The sequence below is a fragment of the Papaver somniferum genome, chromosome 8, assembly GCF_003573695.1.
Source record: "Papaver somniferum cultivar HN1 chromosome 8, ASM357369v1, whole genome shotgun sequence".
NCBI lineage: Eukaryota > Viridiplantae > Streptophyta > Magnoliopsida > Ranunculales > Papaveraceae > Papaver > Papaver somniferum.
Window position 1 is genome coordinate 148,132,939 of NC_039365.1, and position 19,088 is coordinate 148,152,026.

Below are 19,088 nucleotides of genomic sequence, written 5' to 3' on the forward strand. Positions count from 1 at the left end.
AACAAAGATCGTAGATTATATTAAAGTTGCTGGACGGATCGATATCCAATATCACCACGCATATCATGCACTTGAGTTGTTGCAAAAAAAAAAAAGCAACCATATCAATGAGACACATACTCTCGATATCCAGATATCTGTAAAAAGATAAAGATACTGAAAATAATCGGATCCGTATTTGTGGATCTCAATAATCGTACATCCAATGGCTGTTACCCGCGGATTCATATGACAGCACGAGCCATAAAGAAACTCTACAAAATAAAACCTCATTGGCTTCCTCTCTCCCCAACTTAGCATCCCCCTCAACTTCCAAGTGCTCTGCGATTTTGCCCTAATTCAAATTAAAGGCTTTTTCTCATTTCAATTTAATGTATGAAATCAAATCATTAAGTTTTAGTAATCTGTTATTTAAACTGTTCATTTCCTGTTCAAGTGTTGGGTAAAGTTTATTAGAATCAGTTACTCATCTTCATTGAGGTTTTCTTAAATTATGTTTGTATGATCAGTAGTATGATGGGATAAGAAGATCATTTTCTTCCGTCTTTGAATGGTTTTTTGAAATTACCCAACTGATGTTTGTGAAATTGCCTGACTGATGGTATTAGTGAAGCCATTGAATAGAAAAAATGATTTTGATAACTAACTTTTGCTTATAGTTTGGGGTATTGTACAATTTCGTTTTCATAGTCAATTTTTCATGAATCCTCTGCAATCTTTCAGTTTTGTGTAGTGAGTTAGTAACTCTTTAATAGACTTATTGTGCCAAAAGGTAGTGGTGGTAGTGTAATGCCAACACTGTAAGCTGTAACTGTAGTGAACTAGTCAGCTGTAGGTTAAATGGCTAGCTAATAGGCTAGTGGTGAATGGCAATAAGAAAGCTGCAGCGATTAGTTGGCTAGTAATGGTTATCTATGACATTGGTCGCAGCTTGCAAAGATGAATGGAAACTGCATAGTAGAGGTGCTAGTGTTCTCTGGTTAATATGACAGAGCTTCATAAAGTTGAAAGGTCATATGGAATCAGTGGTTAAATTGAAGGGTATTGACTTAAATACTTCCCAACAGAACTATATACGGTTTGAGTGGGTAAATTCTGCGGCTGCAGTCCATAGCCCTCCCATTCAGAATATAAAGGTGCTGGTTACGTATGGCATAATGTTTAAGTTGAAGACTTGATTCCTGTTATGTATGATGTTATATGTTATGTGGGTTTGTCTTGTTTTCAATTTCTCATATTTGTCGTTTGAATTGCAGGGTGAAGCTTGCTTCTTGTGGTGGTGAAGTTCTATGCGTTGTGGTATTTAATGTTCTGATATTGATAGTACTTGGTTTGAGTTCTATATTGTATGGAAACCCTCTCTCTTTGTAGTTGATAAACAAATTGGAAACTACTGTATACATTAGGAGGGCAGCTTCTGTGTTAGTGCTTTTAGAATATTCTTAAATGTTATTTTTCTTTCCAGTCAATTGATATATCAGGTTAACCATGCATCTGTTTGAGTTTAGTGGACCTGCTAGTTGATAAGTTGCCTAACATAATATAAATATCATTAGCTACTGGTATTTTCGGTGTAAAGTCACTATGATGGGGAACATACTTGTCATAGTCATGGCATATTAAAATGTTGATACTATCACCATCTACCTAGCAAGCATTTATTTTAGCAATATGCAAGCGTTTTTGTAAGACTTTCACATATAGCGCAATTGTTGTGATATTGAGCAAATCCCATGCTTATATACCAAGTCTACTTTAGTCGATAACATCCTCCTTCCAGAGTTAAGATTGAAATGATTTTCTGCACAATTTTTGTTTCAGAAAACTGTAAGAGGGAAATGGTTATCTGGCAAATCACTTCCCTAAACCCGTGCATGTTTCAGTAGGTATAACTGTAAGGCTCAGTCTGACTTAGGTGAGTCAACTGAGGAAAAAGGCATTTACTACGAGCAGTACACATTTATTATGCATCTATGGTTTATTAAAAGGTATTGCTAAGGTTTAATATAAAACAAAAATGATAATGGTAGATATGTTTGCCGAACAATTTTTCACATAATCCATTTTTCTTAAGCGAATCAATTATTTTCAAAAAGTGTTTGTTAGAATTTATTCAAAAATTGATTATGGGGTATCATTTTCTAATTTTAAATTATCTATATAAATAGATTACTACAAACAAGACCATTGTTTCTTTAAGATTATGCTGGTGGTACAAATTGGACTTGAAGTGTTTGCTAAATTGTTACTTACAGTATGTCACGTCTTAGTGTTAGGTTGTGCTTACTTTTCCCGTAAATGTTGCAGGTACAAAAATATTTTGAATTAAATATGTGATGGTATCTATATGTGATTCGACTGGTGGAGTTATGTGGAATGGGAAAATTTAGAAGAAGATGAGAGGATTTCGTGTGGCTTCATATTGCTCCCAATTGTCAAAGGCTGCTCGTTTAGTCCATGCCACTAGGCCTCTCTGCACGAAAACATATGACAGCAAGGCAACAGCAGTGAAGCCTGTGAGAGATGATGATGCGTACCGTCAGCTTGAGAACCTTGACTGCATGACTGCTGCCAAAATGCTTTTTACGGATCCTTCAAAGAAAAAGGAATTTGGGTACCTCACTCTCTCTCTCTCTCTCCTTCCCTTAGTTCTGCAGTTTGAGTGGTTTCTGTTTAGCACTATATAAAGAGATGAAGCTTGACAAAAATAACGCTTTTCTTGCTTGTAATTCATTCAGTAGCAAGTGTTTGCAACTCTACCGAAACATTTAATGATCATTGATAACTGGAGTTGGGAAAACAAGATGGTATTTGTGGAATTTTTTATTTGATATGATCTCATACAATATAACGTGTATATCAGATGATTGTATTTATACTCTCTTTTTTTTTCCTATCATTTATTTATGCTGCTCAAATGAAACATAAATCAGTTTTACAAGAATTCCGTTCTAAACATTGATATATGGCTATATACCCACTGGGACAAATGAGATCATTCATGACTCAATTTTTCTTTTCTTGTCAATTTTTAGAATTTTAGGCTTTCACTCAACCTATTTTGTATAACGACTCCGTCTACTTTTGGCTCATGCTTTAGTGTTCCAACATTCTTGCTTGTTATCACAGCAAAGTTCACTCGCAATTTTATTTCTTTTTCTCATCAGGCTTGATTTCCATCTGGTCCAGTTCTTCTTTTGCTGCCTGCCTTCAGTGGGTAAGAGAACTTGAACGGTATTTTAATGCTTCATGTTTTGAGGGGTTTTGAAGTCTGATCTTTGAAATACTTGATTACAGCTGTATATCTGGTAGCGCAGTATGCTCGTTATGAAATCCGAAGGATGGAGGAGGTAATGATACTCTCTCTCTCTCTCTGGTAACTTCATTTCTGGTTTCTCATTTATTTATTTGTTATCATGGACTAGTTGTCTAATCTAGAGTTAAATAAAGTTCCATTGGGATACACGAAGCTTCACTGATAGCATCTTGTCACACGTTCATTAAATTCTTCATTCAGGAAGCTGAGGTGAAAAAGAAAAAAGATGAGAGAGAAGAGAAAGCTAAAGGGTTGGAAGTAAATGCCTCGAAAGAAAGTGAAGAGGCAGAGTCTACAGGTGAGCTTCTTAAAGTGAAAGACAGAGTAGAGGCATTAGAGGAAGCATTGAAAGAGATAGTCTTAGAAAAGAAGAAACTGTCTTCACACTCATCCGAAGAAATTAACAAAAGTGAGAATGTTGAAGCGATCAAATCAATTTCTGAGAATAAATTAAAAGATGTCAATGCAGCGGGCAATTCTGATCAACAATCCAAGACACATCCATCGAGCCATGAAACCGCCGCTAAGTCAGGACCTGAGAGAGGTAGGGAAGCTGCAGAAAAGAGTACCCATCCCAAGTAGTTAAAGGACAAAATAATTATTGTTAAAACCACTGCCGTCGAAACTTACAACACTTTTTCCATACAGGTCCATAGACTTGGGGGAGTTCAGCTCATTCTAATTCTTATTTTTTCTTTTGGGTGAGCAGATTCTGTTCATTTTGCATCCTGAGTGGTGTTTGAAAAAAATATGATATTTGGACCCAAATAGAGCCAGCTGGATGGGAAGATGTGATATTTTTTTGTTCAACTCTCTCATCTTTTTAGCTCATGGTGCCTTACATTTAAGGCATGTAAACAATTTTGAATCTGTTCTCTTTCAACATCTTTATGTAAGAACTATATTATTGGGGATTAAAAAGGATGGGTTTTTGGGGATTTTTTGGGGTCATGAAATAACAATCCATAGGACTTCTTATTTATATTTTTCTCTAATGTCTAATCTACCCTTAATTTGATTAGTGCTAATTAAATTGATTAAGCTAACTAATCAGTATTAGTGAATCGATTAGACTAATCCAAACATTAATCTTTTGCAAATCAAAACTTGTGAATTTGGTTTTGAAGACAAATGACGAAACCCTTCATCACAAAACTCAAGATAACCTTATAATCAACTCCCAACATCAATTTTATCAGTTCAAATTCGTCGAAAATCTGAAAAAGAATCTGGAGTTTTCTGCTGTTACGGATGGGAAAACTTATCGACCCGGGCGGAAATCAGCAAAACTGTTGGGATATTAGGAATTCCCAGCCGTAAATAAATATATCGGTTGGGATATCAGGAACTCCCGGCCGTGATTAGAAAAAACGGTTGAGAATTTACGAACTTATGGCCGTTATTCTTCCCTAAATAACCTAAGTCTGCAAAATGGCTGGGTTTACAAAACTTCCCTGGCCGTAATTAGATTTGAAAGTTGAGAAATTTTTTGATTCAACATGAATTCTTAATATGATTGAAAATTACTAATACTTTCATTAACTAGACCACAATAAAACTCATTACATGCTTAATATATCCCATTACAAAGTTGGTATTAATAACATCCCTTCCGATGTGTCAAGAAATCTTTGATGATGGTCATTTGATCTTCGAAGTTCAAATTATAACCTTTCCATTTTCTCCATTCCTTGTTAGCTTGATCTACGACTTCTTCATCAGTCTCACCTCTAAGTCGAAGTTGCTTGCACATACGAAGTAAAGCCATATACTCTTCCACTTTTTTGCGTATGTTTGAGAATGGAAGATACAATTCAATCCCATCGCGGTTGTTAGGGTTACCTGTATCACTACAAAAAATTTCAAAAATCTTGCTCCAATAAGATTGACTTGGTACACAACCATTCCTTCGTTCTTATCCCTTCTTTTGATAGCATAGCACAAAATTTTAGCAAAGAGATAACTCTTCATCCAAATTAAAGTCGGGTTTATCCTTTGAGTACATTGCATTGAGTTATTAGGAGTTTCAGTAGAGCTTGTAGGTGTCATTTTGATTTGGAATGGGTGGCTATATGGAGAACAAGTTATTTCAAGTTTATATAGGTCGTTGAACAGCTAGAACCTTCTACAGATTAGTCTTCAAACGGATCTATTTTTCAAAATTCAAAAAACTAGCCGTTTTGAAGTAGTACAAATGAAATTATAGAGCATTACGGCTGGGAAATGCTAGGCATACCAAGCCGTAATTCTGTGACCTGCAGATTTGGTGGTCTGTCAGAGTTACGGTTGGGATTCCTGGTCGTAATTCTGATTTTTTACTTTTAGCCAGAATAACGGTTGGGATTCCTGTCCATGCAGCAAATTACGGCTGGGATATGTAGCTGTTACTTGGAGCCCTTTTTTTTTGGTTCACCAGAGTACTACACGGCTAGGAATGTCCCAACCGTTGTCGTAATTACGGCTGGGAAGTAGCTAGGTCGACCAATACGTAAATACATTTACATATTTAAGTCCTAACCGTGATATTTTAAACGGCCTGGATATCTATCCGTAAACATGACTCATTGTAGTTCAGGGAATTCAGACCACAGAACGGCCATATTTTTCCCAACCGTGAACCACCAACAGACGGGTTTCCAAAGCGTTATTCATTTTACGGCTGAGATGTTCTAAACGTTGTTAGGTTTACGACTATGAAAGTTTATTTTTCAAGAATATAGGCATTTTCGGCTAGGTTTTGTGAAGCATCGACCTAGCCGAAAGTGCACAAAAAATTCAACAATGTTGATTGTTCCTTCATTTTTTAGATTGGACAAATGGAAAGACTGATATTCATTCATACATGCAAAGTTATAAAAGTTCATTCATCCAAATCCATAACCAAAAAACTAAAATATTAATACGTCTAAGGTTTAGATAACAAAAAATCCATGAATTAAAATACTAAAACGTAACAACTTGTAGTATATTGTCATTCACTTGACTCACTTTAGTCCTCCCCCGTAGACTCTCGCAAAAACTCATCCAAATCGTCCTCTGGCTCCGGTTCAAAAACTTGTTCTACAACTCTAGCCTTTTTACCTCCTTTTCCCTTGCGAGCTTGAGTTGGAGTCTTTTTACCTCTACCACGTCCACCTCGAGCACTTGTTCCACTTCGAGCAGCACTTGTTCCACCACGAGGAGCACTTGTTCCAGCACGGCCTCCTTTTTCACCTCGACCGCTTTTTTCTTGCTTTGATGGGGCTTCCTCATGTTGGGGAGTATCCGATTCCTCGCTAGAAGAAGGATACCTAGCCCTCTTACTTCTCCTTGATCGGTCATCTTTTTGAGCATATAAACCTCCTTTCTCAGGGATTATTATGCCTTGGACTCGATTCCGAAGTAACCTTTGTTCAAGGACGGTTAATTTCTCTCCCAAATCAATCTTACAGTTCATGTCCTTGACCACCCAATTAACTCATTCAACCTATTTTTAATATCAAATACACTTACTGTAATTATTCATAGCTAATCAACCAATAAAAAAACATTTATAAACAGAATTAGTAGTATACGTACCACCATCTTCTCCCATTTGGTTTGTTCATTTATCTCTTCCGCTGATTTTGAACTCTCTTTCGCTGCCTTTTTCAAATAACTCCGCGCCTCTGGATCCATATTTTCCACATAAGGATGAGCCCACTCTTGATGCCATCCTATGTAATTATCATCCGCTTCGGAAGTCCCATGAGCAGCTTGAAGCCCTCTTATACTCATTTGGTTTTCCGGTTGGGAACGAGCATTCCAATCATCGATCGACGGAGATATTGTTGTTGCGTAGTTCAATTTGACATTTTTTTCATTAAACATGGAGTTGGATACGCTCAGTGTAAAGCGAGATTCTTGAGGTACAATACCAATTTGGCGGAGCGTTCTACGAGGATCCAAAATGACGAATCCGGTTGAATGAAACAAAGGTCCCGTATAAGTCTCCACATTAGAAAATACTCTATCACCAACTTCCTCATCTCCATCCTCATCAAGTTTCAAATATGGATCAAACTTCAAATTATCAATTGTCAAAGCATCCAATTTTCTCCCCATTTCGACCATTTCATTCTCTTTATCCTTGTGTTGAGTCCCGTTAAAGGGGTATCTTCCTCCTGTAGGTTTCTCTAGAGGCCATTTTTTATCCCGAGTAGGCCTCAAGGATTTAAAATGGTTGTAAACCCATGACTACAGAACAAAATTAATCAATTATACATATAAACCAATACGTAAAAGTAAAATAAACCAATATTTGTTATCTTAATACAAAAATATACTTGGATAAGAGCAACACATCCCGTAGTTTGTGTTATATTCCACCTAGAAGTTTTGTAAAGGACTTACAACATACTAGCAAGGAGGGCGGTGCCCCACGAGTACCTAGGAACCTCGTTTTTTTGTGGATCGAGACTGAGAGTCTTCAACCACTGCAAATAACAAGCATTTACCTTATTTCCTGAGAAATCGGGAAAAAAGACGGTCCCAAGAGTGTGCAAAAAATAAGCTATAGACGTATGTCTAGCTCTTTCTGCGTCCATCACGATCTCTATTTTTGGTCTTATGGTCAGAATCCCTAAAATGATCCCTCAGACGAACCAGGTTAATCTTCCTTGACATATTAACTGTTTCACGACGTTCACTCGATTGTTTAAATTCCCTCTTAGCTCTGGGAGGGGCCCCATAACCAATCTCAAACTCTTCTTCCGCTTGATCTTTGTTCCATCCAAGACGGTGGTTAGCCAAGACATAAAGCTCATCATAAGGTAGAGAATTGTTGAAACCCTCATACACAGCCTTTCCTTCCAAAGCAAGACCGGTGATTGCCTTTGCATCATCCGGGGTCATAGTTATTTCGCCGAATGGGAGTAGAAAAGTCATGGTTTCAGGCCAGAATCTTTCTCTAAAATTACAAACAGTCACAACATCATACGACTTCTGCAGCGCCTCGATTCCAGACCATAACCCCGAAGCTTTTACCAAAGCTACCACATCTGGATGCTCTGGATTCTCACCCTCCAACGGCCAAAACTTTGGTTGTTGGTGCTTTAGTTTAGGAACCGCTTTATTGGGAAACTATAAATAATATAAAATTATGGTTATTACAATTAAATATCCATAATAAAATAACATATATTAAGTTTGATTTATTACCTTTGTTGCTCATACTCTAGCAGCCCATGATGACTCATAACCAATCAAGACGGAACGATCTCTTGGCTCAATCCAAGGTCTCCCATTCTTCTTTTCAAGTTTTAACTCCATAGCATCAATAATGTCTCTTGCATTATCCTTTGGTGGATACTTCTTCTTTCCATCATTCTTGTCCTCCTCAACCACTGGTTTACCTTTATCAAGAGCTGTACCACTAGAAGTGCCAATTTCAGTAACAATTACACCTTGATCAAGAGCATAACTAGAAGTGGAAACTTCAGTAACAACATCTACACCTTGATTTCCTACAACAACTCCACCTTGATTTCCTAAAACAACTTCACCTTTTTCCTAAAGCAACTTCACCTTGATTTCCTAAAGAAACTTCACCTTCATTTCCTCCAGTAACAACAAGACCATCATTTCCTCCTGAAACTCCACCTTCATTTCCTCTACTAACAACAAGCACACCTTCACTTAATCCACCAACTCCAACTTCACTTGTGTTCCTTGCGTTCGCATCCAATGGTTTTTTGTGACGAGGTTGCGGATTGGGATCACTATAAGGTGTTACTTCTATTGATCTTTTCTTCTTCTTTTCTTTTCTGTTCAAAGACAAACCAGACAAGAATGCAAAAGAAGATAAGTTACAACGGCTAGGAAATCTTGACAAAACCCAGCCGACAACATAAAAACAGTTAGGATGTATGCATAGTTCCATCCGCAAATACAATTATGGATGGGTTAATTATCAAACGACCAAGACGTAATACAAAAACGTCTAGGAAAAGTGAAAAGTCCCAGCCACGACACAAATAACGGATGAGATTTTGATTTATCGACCAACCCTTAAAAACAATAACGGCTGGGAAGTTTTCTTTTCCCATTGCTTACTCATATTACGGATAGGAAAACCTAGCCGTCTTATATAATCGGTTAGGTAACTAACATACACGGTTTGGAAAATCAATTATGGACAGAATAACCTAGACGTAACCACTACCGCTGAAACATGAAGTCGAACACAGAGATATATACGGCGAGGAAAGTCCCAGCCGTGATTAAGTTGTTGTGGATGGAAATATTATATCTCGTACGCATCGACTAAATTTCGGCTGGGTATTCTAAAATTTCCCAACCGTGACAATAAAAACGGCTGGGAGTTCTTAGATCTCCCAACCGTGATACATATAAACGGCTGAGAAACCAACATATCCCAACCATGATACATATTTACGGCTGGGAATCAAAGAACTCCCAGCCGTAAACAATTTCTGAAACTGTTTTTTCAGACCTAAAATCTTTGAAACTTAATGAAAGATCGATAAAAAGCTTAAATAAAGAGTGGGTATTTTGATTCATACCTTATTGCTGTCATCTCAGGAGTCTGGGAGGCTGGTGCTCTCCTTCATTCAATTCCTCTTCATCTTCACTTACCACTTCTTTAGTTGAAGTTGGTTTCTCTACTTCAATAGGAGGTTGATTCGACGAAGACTGACCTAATTTTTTCTTTTCTTTCATGCTTTTATATTAGGAGTTTAATCGACGATAAATTTTTTTGGAATCGACGATTAATCGTTGATCAAACGAAGAGAATATAGGAGAAGAAGAAAAAAGAAGATGAAGAGAAGAAAAAGGCATAGAGGAATGAATAGGCAGAGAATAATGAATAGGGGGGTCAGTCTTTTTCTTTTAATGATTTCAGTTTTTTTTTTCATTTATTGATTTTCAATTTTTATATTTTATTTTATTAGATTAATCAGTTAATGAAAGGATGAAAATGTCTTAAATGAAAATGAATGAGGGTGCTTTTGAACTTTCACATAAATTTGATCTCCTCCTATACCATTTAGTCTCCATCTAGCTTTTTAAGCCCCCAAAGTCACACTCCCTCGAAACCCCAATAATATGTAAAGGTATATGCGGTATTGCATTATGTACATAAACGAGTTTTTTTTCTTTTACTACACTTCAATACAAATATGAAGTAGTCTAGAAAAATAACAATCAAATCGAATCCACTATTCTCACAGTACGCCTGCAATACCCAACATAACTGGGGCAGCCGATACACATCCAGTGACCTCCCCTAACATAACTCGGGCAGCCGATACACATCCAGTGACCTCCCCTGGTTAAATATCTATATTTATTTATTTTTGTAAGGAGGCCGCTTTTCCCCCGACCTATATAAGATGACTTGTCTCCGTGCCTCTGTCAATGCTGCTTTCGTCCTGCTTCCCTCTTTCAAGGTACAACAATATTTTCAGAAACGTCTGCCCTAAAGTTTTCTTGGATTAATTTGATAACGCTGAAGGCTTTATATACAAAATTCATGGTTAATCAAATGGTTACTTGAGTTCTGTTTTTCAACTGAAAGTATGTTGTTCTATCAAGGTGAAGCTCAAACGTTTGGTTAAATGTCACAAAGCGAAAAATAAAATAAAATTACATTTTGATACAATGATAGGAAGCAGTGTCTTTTTTTTCTTTTTCAAGTTAAATTTTGAGTTATTTATGTAATTAGCTGATAAGAATATAACCTCAGTGAAGAATTAGCAAAAGCGTATGCTCAACTGAAATTTACTTGATCATTATAATGGGTTTCTAGTGTTTCTTTCTATTCATTTGTGTGGTCGAATTTTTTTTTTTTTTTTTTCTTGCTTACAGTTCTTGACATATATTTAATATCATCAGGTGAATTGACGGATCCGCAGCAGCTCTTATTCTGGTTTGTTGACTTAATCTGAATTAAGGAGCCGTGTACGTGGGGGTCCGAAGATTGTGAAAGAGATTTTCTTGATACCCAACATGAACTTGAGAAGAAACACTATGGTATGTCTACTTAAATTTCAGTCTTCATTTAGTACCCAGCTTCATCAGCATATCCAAACACGAGGATTAGTAAAAGTCAGACTAAAATGGGCTAAGAATAAAGGTCTCGACCATATAATTAACTTAGAAACCGATGTCAAAGCTGCATGTCTTCTCAAAGATGCTGTTAAAGGATCCTCAACCGGCTTCATAACTGCGAAAACTGTTTCCGACTGGCCAAAATTACTGGGTCTCACTGTTCCAGTCCTTCGGTTCATGCGTAGGTATCCAACTCTATTTGATGAATTCCCTCACACTCGTTGGCCTAGTCTCCCTTGTTTCCGTCTTACTGATACAGCTCAGCTTTTGGATTCCCAAGAACAAAATATACACCAGACCCATGAGGCTAATACTGTTGAGAGGCTCACTAGGTTTCTAATGATGTTGAAACCTAGGACAATTCCCTTCCAATCACTTCAGCCTTTGAAATGGGATTTGGGGTTGGCAGATGATTTTGATAGAACCCTAATTCCTAAATACCCAGATCACTTTCAGGTCATTAAGGCGTCAAACGGGGCCTCATCCTTAAGTCTTGCTCAATGGAGAGATGAATATGCGGTGTCCGTATTGCAGAGAGCAAACGAGAGTATAGAGTCCAGCGAGGCGTATAGGCATTTCAAGAGTGGAGGAACATCAGTGGCATTTCCAATGAGTTTTCCAAAAGGTTATGGGGCTCAAAAGAAGGTTAGGGCTTGGATGGATGATTTCCAAAAACTACCGTACATCTCACCTTATGAAGATTCAGCACATATCAACCCTAATAGTGACCTTATGGAGAAAAGAGTTGTAGGAGTTTTGCATGAGCTTTTGAGCTTGACCATTCAAAGAGGAATTACTTGAGGTGTTTGAGGGAAGAAATGAATCTTCCTCATAAGTTTACTCGAATTTTTACTAGGTACCCTGGTATTTTCTACCTTTCTTTGAAGTGCAAGACAACCACAATTACTCTCAAGGAGGGATATAGTCGTGGAAAGTTGGTAGACGAGCATCCACTAGCTAGTATCCGAAAAAAATATCATTATGTAATGAGAACTGGAATTCTTTATCGTGGGAAAGGTGTGAACCTAATAACAGGCAATAAAGATGGTGAATTTAACTTAGTGACAGATGGAATGGAGTTCAACGATGATGACGAGGAAGAAGAGATGGAGTTCAACGATGATGACGAGGATAGTGCAGAATGTGAGTCAGGTTCGGAAGGAGAATAGCAAGTCTTCATTATTCATCTAGCAAAGTAAACGATATTCGAGGTATTACTTTTTTTTGCTCACTTTTATTTTAGGTTTTCACCATTAGTTATCTTTCTCACATGAGGATCTGTGGAATGTTTATGGTAATGATTGAATATGTCACTCCAGGGAAATGATAAAGAGTAAACATAAGTTAGAAGTACAGGTTTCTGCTCTCCACTCCCTATGCAGATATTCAGATAAATATACCATCTCTTGATCATAATCTTCGTAATGAAACACTGAGAAGAAAATATAGATGATTTTACTTGTATTTTCTCTCTTACTACGTTTCTTGAAAATACTTGTTTACATGGCTTTAAGAGACAGAACTGTGTTTGGTATCGATGGATTTTCCGAAGCTAATAGGAATCTGAAGGCAGTCTCCATAAGCATACAAATTAATATGGATGTTGTGTTTTCAATAGCAAAACCGCCTGTATGCTGTTGACTGCGCATTCAAACCTGGAGTAATTGATGACATACCTGCGCATTCAATAGCATACAAACTAATATGGATGTTGTGTTTTCAAAAGCAATCTGAATGAAAATCTATCTTTTTTACCAACCTTTGATGAAGTTCTTCATGTAATCTTCAATCTTTAATCTTTCTGAGTAGCTTGGATGAGCTTAAGAGTTTACTACCTAATATATCTAGACTTAAGCTAACTTTAGTAGGTTATGAATTGAGTAATATATTCCCAACACCAATCACTACCACTAGCAAGATGGTTCACAAGGATATGTTCACGTCAAGAAGGAAAATCCCACACTACATATTTAAACTTCTTAGAACCAATCCTTGTACCCTGCTTGGAAATTTATAGAAGATCGTTCAATAGACAAATTCATCCCGCTATTATCGATACACTAGCACAACACAAATGCCATCAACATCATTTATAAAGAGTCAAGATCTTAACAAATATCATTAAAGACCAATATCTTACAAATCAGTCTCACCCAGTTCTATACCAAGTAAACTTAAATACAACCGGTCCTCCATAAATATGAGATTTACTAATGGCACACCAAATGCTTATGAGACCCAAGTCTCGGGAACACGTTATGAGATTGGAATTTAGAAATCCCAATAAGAGTCATGAGATTGAAATTTAGAAATCACAATAAGAGTTTCTTAGAACAAGAAAACCTACACAGTAGACTCCCACAACTATTCCATAAATCCAACAAAATTACTATAAGAAATTCCCATATCTTAGATGGAAAACGAATACTCAAAAAAACCTCTGAATACCACTTTAACAATTGGGCATCTTAGTCTACTACGTATAAAACATTGAGTTAGTTCAATTTCGTAGGAACGCCATGACTTCATATAGCATAAAGTCAACCCAAAAATGGTTCAAGTGGAATTCAAGTACCTAAAATCAAGAGAAACTGAAGAGAAACCCCAGAGCTACTAAGTCCGATTAAAGGAAAGACCTTAAAATGCACTGTATGAGAAACTACTCGAACAAAGTCTTTTTCTATTTCGCGCTTCATTGGGGTTCTATATCAATCATTTAAACTTTACCTTCTGAAGTTTTGAATTGAACAATTAAACTCAAACCAATTTTACATCCATCCATCTAGTAAGATATAAGTTGGTTTCTCAAACCAATTCACAAAAACCACCAACAATTTTCTTGTTGATTTTCTAGCCCTAGCCATTCATTAACTAGTAACAAAACCATCTTATTCAGTATAACGCAACCCATATACGCCCTGCACTATTTATTATAGTTCTCTAACCTCTTCAGACATCATAACAGGTTCATATGCTCACTATCTATCGTCGCATTGGACATAAACAAAACTGTGACAACTTTACAAAGTTCAACTACTGTATATCTAGACTTTTCAGTGGTAAACGCTACGTGATCGTCTCAAAAACTTAACAGTGTCATTACCACTCCGGATACCATAATATACTAAAATTTCAGAGCAATGTAACGGTTCAATAAGGAGATAAACACAAAACAAGCTGACTGTTTACAGAATCATCATACAGAATTCAGCTCAGGATATCTTACTCTTTAGGGGACTTGCACTGATCAGGTTCACTTGAAAATTTTACAGCAGGTTACCACCAAAGTATAAAATCACATACTAAAACTTCAGCTTCATCCAATATATAATTAATGAGAAGACACTAAGTTCAGTTGGTTGTTCAGAATCTGAAATCTGCAGAATGCAGTCATAGATTAAGCAATATTTTCAGTAGAAAACGGGACCTGATCTTCATGAAATTTTCGGAGTATCATTATGACCCAATAATGCACGACATACTAAAAAATTCAACATATTCCAACGGCTGGATTTCAAGATATCAGTAAAACTAAAATAAAAATTCTAGGGTTCACAAAGTGGAAATAAAATCAAATCATGAAGTTTCTCATCAAGAGCTTGGTAAACACAAATCCAGTAAGAGATTAAAGTACCCAATTCATATATTTGCAGAAGCACGTGATTCTTATTAAAAGCCCCAAAATTATATGAAGAACCCTAATTTCAAAATACTTGATACCCGACATCTACACATGAAATTGATGTTCCATACAATTTACCCGAAGTTTTAGATAAGTAAAACACCAAAATCAGTATTCAATTTCTTCAAAATAGTGCAGCATATCATTTGAATGAAAATCAACTTGACAAAAGCTTAAGAGAAGATGATCCCCACCTTTAATTCCCCCACGCTAATAGCTCGAAGAACCAAATTTAGATCAAATTCAAACATAATTACCTCACTTTCATGAATGAATTTTCTAATGTTCTTCCTTAGGATTTTTAGGAATAAAAAACGGAAAGATGGTAAAACAAACAAAAAGATCCCTCCCTTTTTTCATCAATTTGAGACATGAATGTTTGTATTTGAAATCAACGCATGCATCAAATGATGAGATCGAACAAACATATTTTTCCCATTTTCAGTGGGTTGAGGGGAGAGGAGAAAAAGATAAAAAGTAGAAGAAGAATTTGAGCCCTCTATTTCTTCTCTTGGTCTTTGTTTTAACCTCAAAAATTACCGAAATGCCCTGATGCCCTTCCTACTCAACATGTGCAGGACATGTGGTGTCTTGGTGCATGTAGTGACTCCCATTAAGGCACCCAAAAGTTTAGTCAAAGCAGAATTTTCTATTTTGGCACTACTAACTATGATTCAGGCAACTTAGAAGTTCAAATACATTCGAGTGCTTATGCTTTAGGCATCCTAAGCGAGGAATTTGACTTGTGGGCATACTCAAGCCCGAGAAAAAGTTTCGGAGTATTACAGACTTGTTCGTGGACTTGATCAGGCAGTTGTTGTTGTTCGGCCGCATCCATTTGCTTAATCCATACAGCAAGTTGTCGTTCATTCATTATTGAAATGTTCAAACCGACTAACTTGTTTAGCTTACAATCCACGGAGTATTGTTCTCGCGAAAGAAGACTTTTTCGTTAAGTCTCACATAAATCTTAATTTGATTCCGTTAGGCTAAGTTATCGGATATCCGGAAAAAATTCCGATAAAATCCGGTTTCTGGAAGAAAAAAAAAACTGAAAAACAGAATTAAATACTTCAATTCAGTGTTAAAAATGTCTTCTTCTGTCTTCGTACACGTTCAAAATGTTCTAAAATAGAGTTCAATTCAGTCTCTCAGTCTCACACATAAAAATGAAGTACAAAGACAACCCACATAGTCATATACAAATGCAGAACATGACCAAAATAAATAAAATGCCAATGGGTAATGGAAGACTGCTAGTGCTCTTGCTTCGCTGCTTGCATGTTGCATCAACTGCAGTCTTTCCATAGCCTCATGGTACACACTACACAGTAACACAAACATTCAAGTCAGAGTAAGAGAAGAGAACCATTTATCAAAAATGAAGACAGTAAGTGTAATCTAAAAGAAGACCTACACATTTCATATTAACTAACCCACTAACTACAATCATCAGACCAACCTATTTAAGCCTATTGATTCCATTTTCACCTAAAACAGTCATTTTAAGCACCAACAACTAGAGTTCCATGGCAACTTAGCAGTAGGAAAGAACATGCCAACTATCCCCTCCCTATCTATTGTGTTCACCCCCCAATAATGATGAGTTCCACCTAGCCAAATGCGGGATTCAAGAAAAAAATCCTCAAATGTTTAATGAGCAGTCCTTGTACAAATGGTGCTTTTACTGTTGTGTTTAGGGTTAGCAATGGATAGCCGAAATTCGAGACCCGTTTCCGATAATCCGACATCCTATAGGATTTAATCCGACATATCGAATATCGAAATCGGATAATTTATCGGATAATATCTCTTATCGGAATCGGAATAGGCTTCTTCCTTTAGGTTAATATCCGACATCCGATAACCTAGGGGTATAGTTGTAATTTCTTACCCCCAGGTATTATCTATCGAGTGCCGGAGAAATTGATCAAACAAAAAAATTAGAAAAAATTGAAGAACAGAGCACACTTGATCAAATTTCTTTATCGATTTTTTTTTAATTAACACAAATTTCTGACCTACACCAGTGATTCTTCCTACACCCATCCTGCAAAATTACCATCAAATGCAACGAAAAAGAATCAATCTCACCTTAAACTTATTTCACATAACGCCCCTGTTTTCCAAAAATAAAATAAAATAAATAAATAAACTCAACTGCATCAGATTTGGCAATACTTAGATGGAGATTCTTCTAATTACAAACAATGACCGCTTTCAAAAGCAACGCAGATTAGATGTACAAACAATAACCCGATTCAGTTAACAATTTTGTCTTCTTTAACATACTTTGTTAAGTATCATCCATGCGAGATCATAGCCATCTAAAAAAAGTCATTTATCTGCACCAAAAGAGCAGCAAAGCGAGAAAATAACATGACTTTGTACTCAAAATCGTCAATGGCAGTGGCTGAACTATTTTGAAAAGATCAACCGATTATTTGACCATGGGTGTCTTTGTAGTTAAACTATCATGCCCAAATTTTCATTAATTCCATATACTACTAATACTAAGACATACTCCAGCAGATGTGATCTTGAATACAAATATATTTGGCTTGTGGTCTCTACCTTCCACAAAGAATAACATAAGAGGTTATACTGTACAACCCTTTTGGAGATCGTTATATATCTTTAATGATCTTGTTAAAGATGATTCTCATCTAAACCAAAGCTTGTTTAATTAATAGATTAATCTAATGAGCAAGCAACCTGTAAATCCCAACTATATCTATTGGGCATCCAACATTAAGTAATACTGAGATCATTATGTTATGGCATATATTTTGATACATTGAGATAATGAAATATATATATTTCACATTACCGCTTACTGATAATACAGACATGACATTGTAGCTGCATGCCAAGCAGTACTGCAAAAATTTATCTCGTTTGTGTTTAACGGTGCGGCAGAATTTGTTCTTCTAAAAAGATCAAAGAATTATTCAAAAATCAATTGATACTTTATTTAACTACAGACGGATTAGCAAGGAAATAGTCACCTCGATTATGTCTCAGATTGAATCTTATCAATTTCTTCTTGTACAATTAATGTTTTTGATATCTTTATCAATCTGCAATAATACAAAAATCACCCAATTAATCAAATGAAATCATATATAATCACCAAATCAAGAATAAGAGAAACAGTATCACATCTGAGACAGATATATATACATAGTCTATATAGAGAGAAGTCACATCTGGTCGAACTGATGAAATCACCTGCAAACAGTCCAACAAAAGAAAAAAAATCGAAAAAAAAATTCACCGAAGACTAATTTTACCTGGTGTTCTTTTCCACCAAAGTAGAAAACAGGATTTCCTCTCTCACCTACAGTACAAACAGAAAAAATAAAAATCAGCAAAACTATGAAAAAAAAAACTGATAACAAACCAGTTTTCATTAGGGGAGAAATGAGAGATGAAACGGCGAATAAAAGAGAGAGAGAGCCGAGAGCGACTGCTGAGAAGTATGAAATCAATGCCTACAGAAATACACAAAGACTGATAACCTGTACAAAGAATGAAATCAATCGACACCTACAACATGGGAGAATAATGACGGGTAAAAAAGAGAGAGGATCAGGGAGAGAAGAGAGGCGACAGGGATGATTATGGTTTTGTAAAGGGAAAAACGTATTTCATTGAGAAAAGAGAGAGAGAAATGGGGTTGAAAATATGCAAAATTAGAGGTGTGAAAAAATGAAAGTTTCGGGGTTAGAAAATCTGATGTGTGAAAAACAAAAGTTTCCTACTGGTTTAAATTTTTTTTGTGGGGCCCGAAATTCTAGAATTCGAGTTTGATACAGCTTTTAACCCGTACGATCGGTTTCTTGCTTATGGAATATTGGATGCTTATTAGAGTATTCCTATGGGTAGTCATATGAAGGAGACACGCTACTATGAGAAAAATGTAAAAGTTACACTGGATGGCAAATGAGCCGTTTGCCAAAAAAAAAATAAAAAAAAAATAAAAAAATAAAATAATAA

The 19,088-nt window shown here is 36.3% G+C and overlaps 1 protein-coding gene, 2 long non-coding RNA genes and 1 pseudogene across 9 annotated transcripts; 2 read left to right on the plus strand and 2 right to left on the minus strand.

Moving 5' to 3' along the window:
- Positions 1 to 281: 281 nt before the first annotated feature.
- Positions 282 to 4,254, plus strand: LOC113303429. Of its 7 annotated transcripts, none has more exons than XM_026552462.1 (7): positions 282 to 373; positions 931 to 1,136; positions 1,257 to 1,988; positions 2,308 to 2,614; positions 3,168 to 3,217; positions 3,298 to 3,350; positions 3,518 to 4,254. In XM_026552462.1, exons 4-7 carry the CDS (start codon positions 2,397 to 2,399, stop codon positions 3,896 to 3,898), a joined length of 702 nt encoding a protein of 233 aa, XP_026408247.1. In that variant the 5' UTR covers positions 282 to 373; positions 931 to 1,136; positions 1,257 to 1,988; positions 2,308 to 2,396; the 3' UTR covers positions 3,899 to 4,254. The 7 variants fall into 7 exon arrangements, with proteins under 7 accessions (XP_026408247.1, XP_026408250.1, XP_026408245.1 ...); XM_026552465.1 differs by having other exon boundaries at positions 294 to 1,136; positions 3,518 to 3,860; positions 4,026 to 4,254; XM_026552460.1 differs by having other exon boundaries at positions 294 to 1,136; positions 1,257 to 1,299; positions 1,822 to 1,988.
- A 6,276-nt stretch (positions 4,255 to 10,530) lies between these two features.
- LOC113303430 lies at positions 10,531 to 13,406 on the plus strand (annotated as a pseudogene).
- Positions 13,407 to 14,424: 1,018 nt separating this feature from the next.
- LOC113303431 lies at positions 14,425 to 15,573 on the minus strand. Its single transcript, XR_003337477.1, has 2 exons — positions 15,284 to 15,573; positions 14,425 to 14,784 (listed from the first exon to the last, which is right to left on the minus strand). It is a non-coding gene; the product is annotated as an uncharacterized LOC113303431 (long non-coding RNA).
- A 614-nt stretch (positions 15,574 to 16,187) lies between these two features.
- On the minus strand, positions 16,188 to 18,780 carry LOC113301610. Its single transcript, XR_003336388.1, has 5 exons — positions 18,611 to 18,780; positions 18,383 to 18,429; positions 18,098 to 18,169; positions 17,184 to 17,208; positions 16,188 to 16,413 (listed from the first exon to the last, which is right to left on the minus strand). It is a non-coding gene; the product is annotated as an uncharacterized LOC113301610 (long non-coding RNA).
- Between the last annotated feature and the right edge of the window lie 308 nt (positions 18,781 to 19,088).

Coding starts and splice junctions, on each gene's coding strand:
- LOC113303429 (XM_026552462.1), top strand. CDS start 2,397: ATGAGAGGATTTCGTGTGGCTTCATATTGCTCCCAATTGTCAAAGGCT. Junction 2,615..3,167: donor TCAAAGAAAAAGGAATTTGG/GTACCTCACTCT, acceptor TTTTCTCATCAG/GCTTGATTTCCATCTGGTCC. Junction 3,351..3,517: donor AAATCCGAAGGATGGAGGAG/GTAATGATACTC, acceptor TTCTTCATTCAG/GAAGCTGAGGTGAAAAAGAA.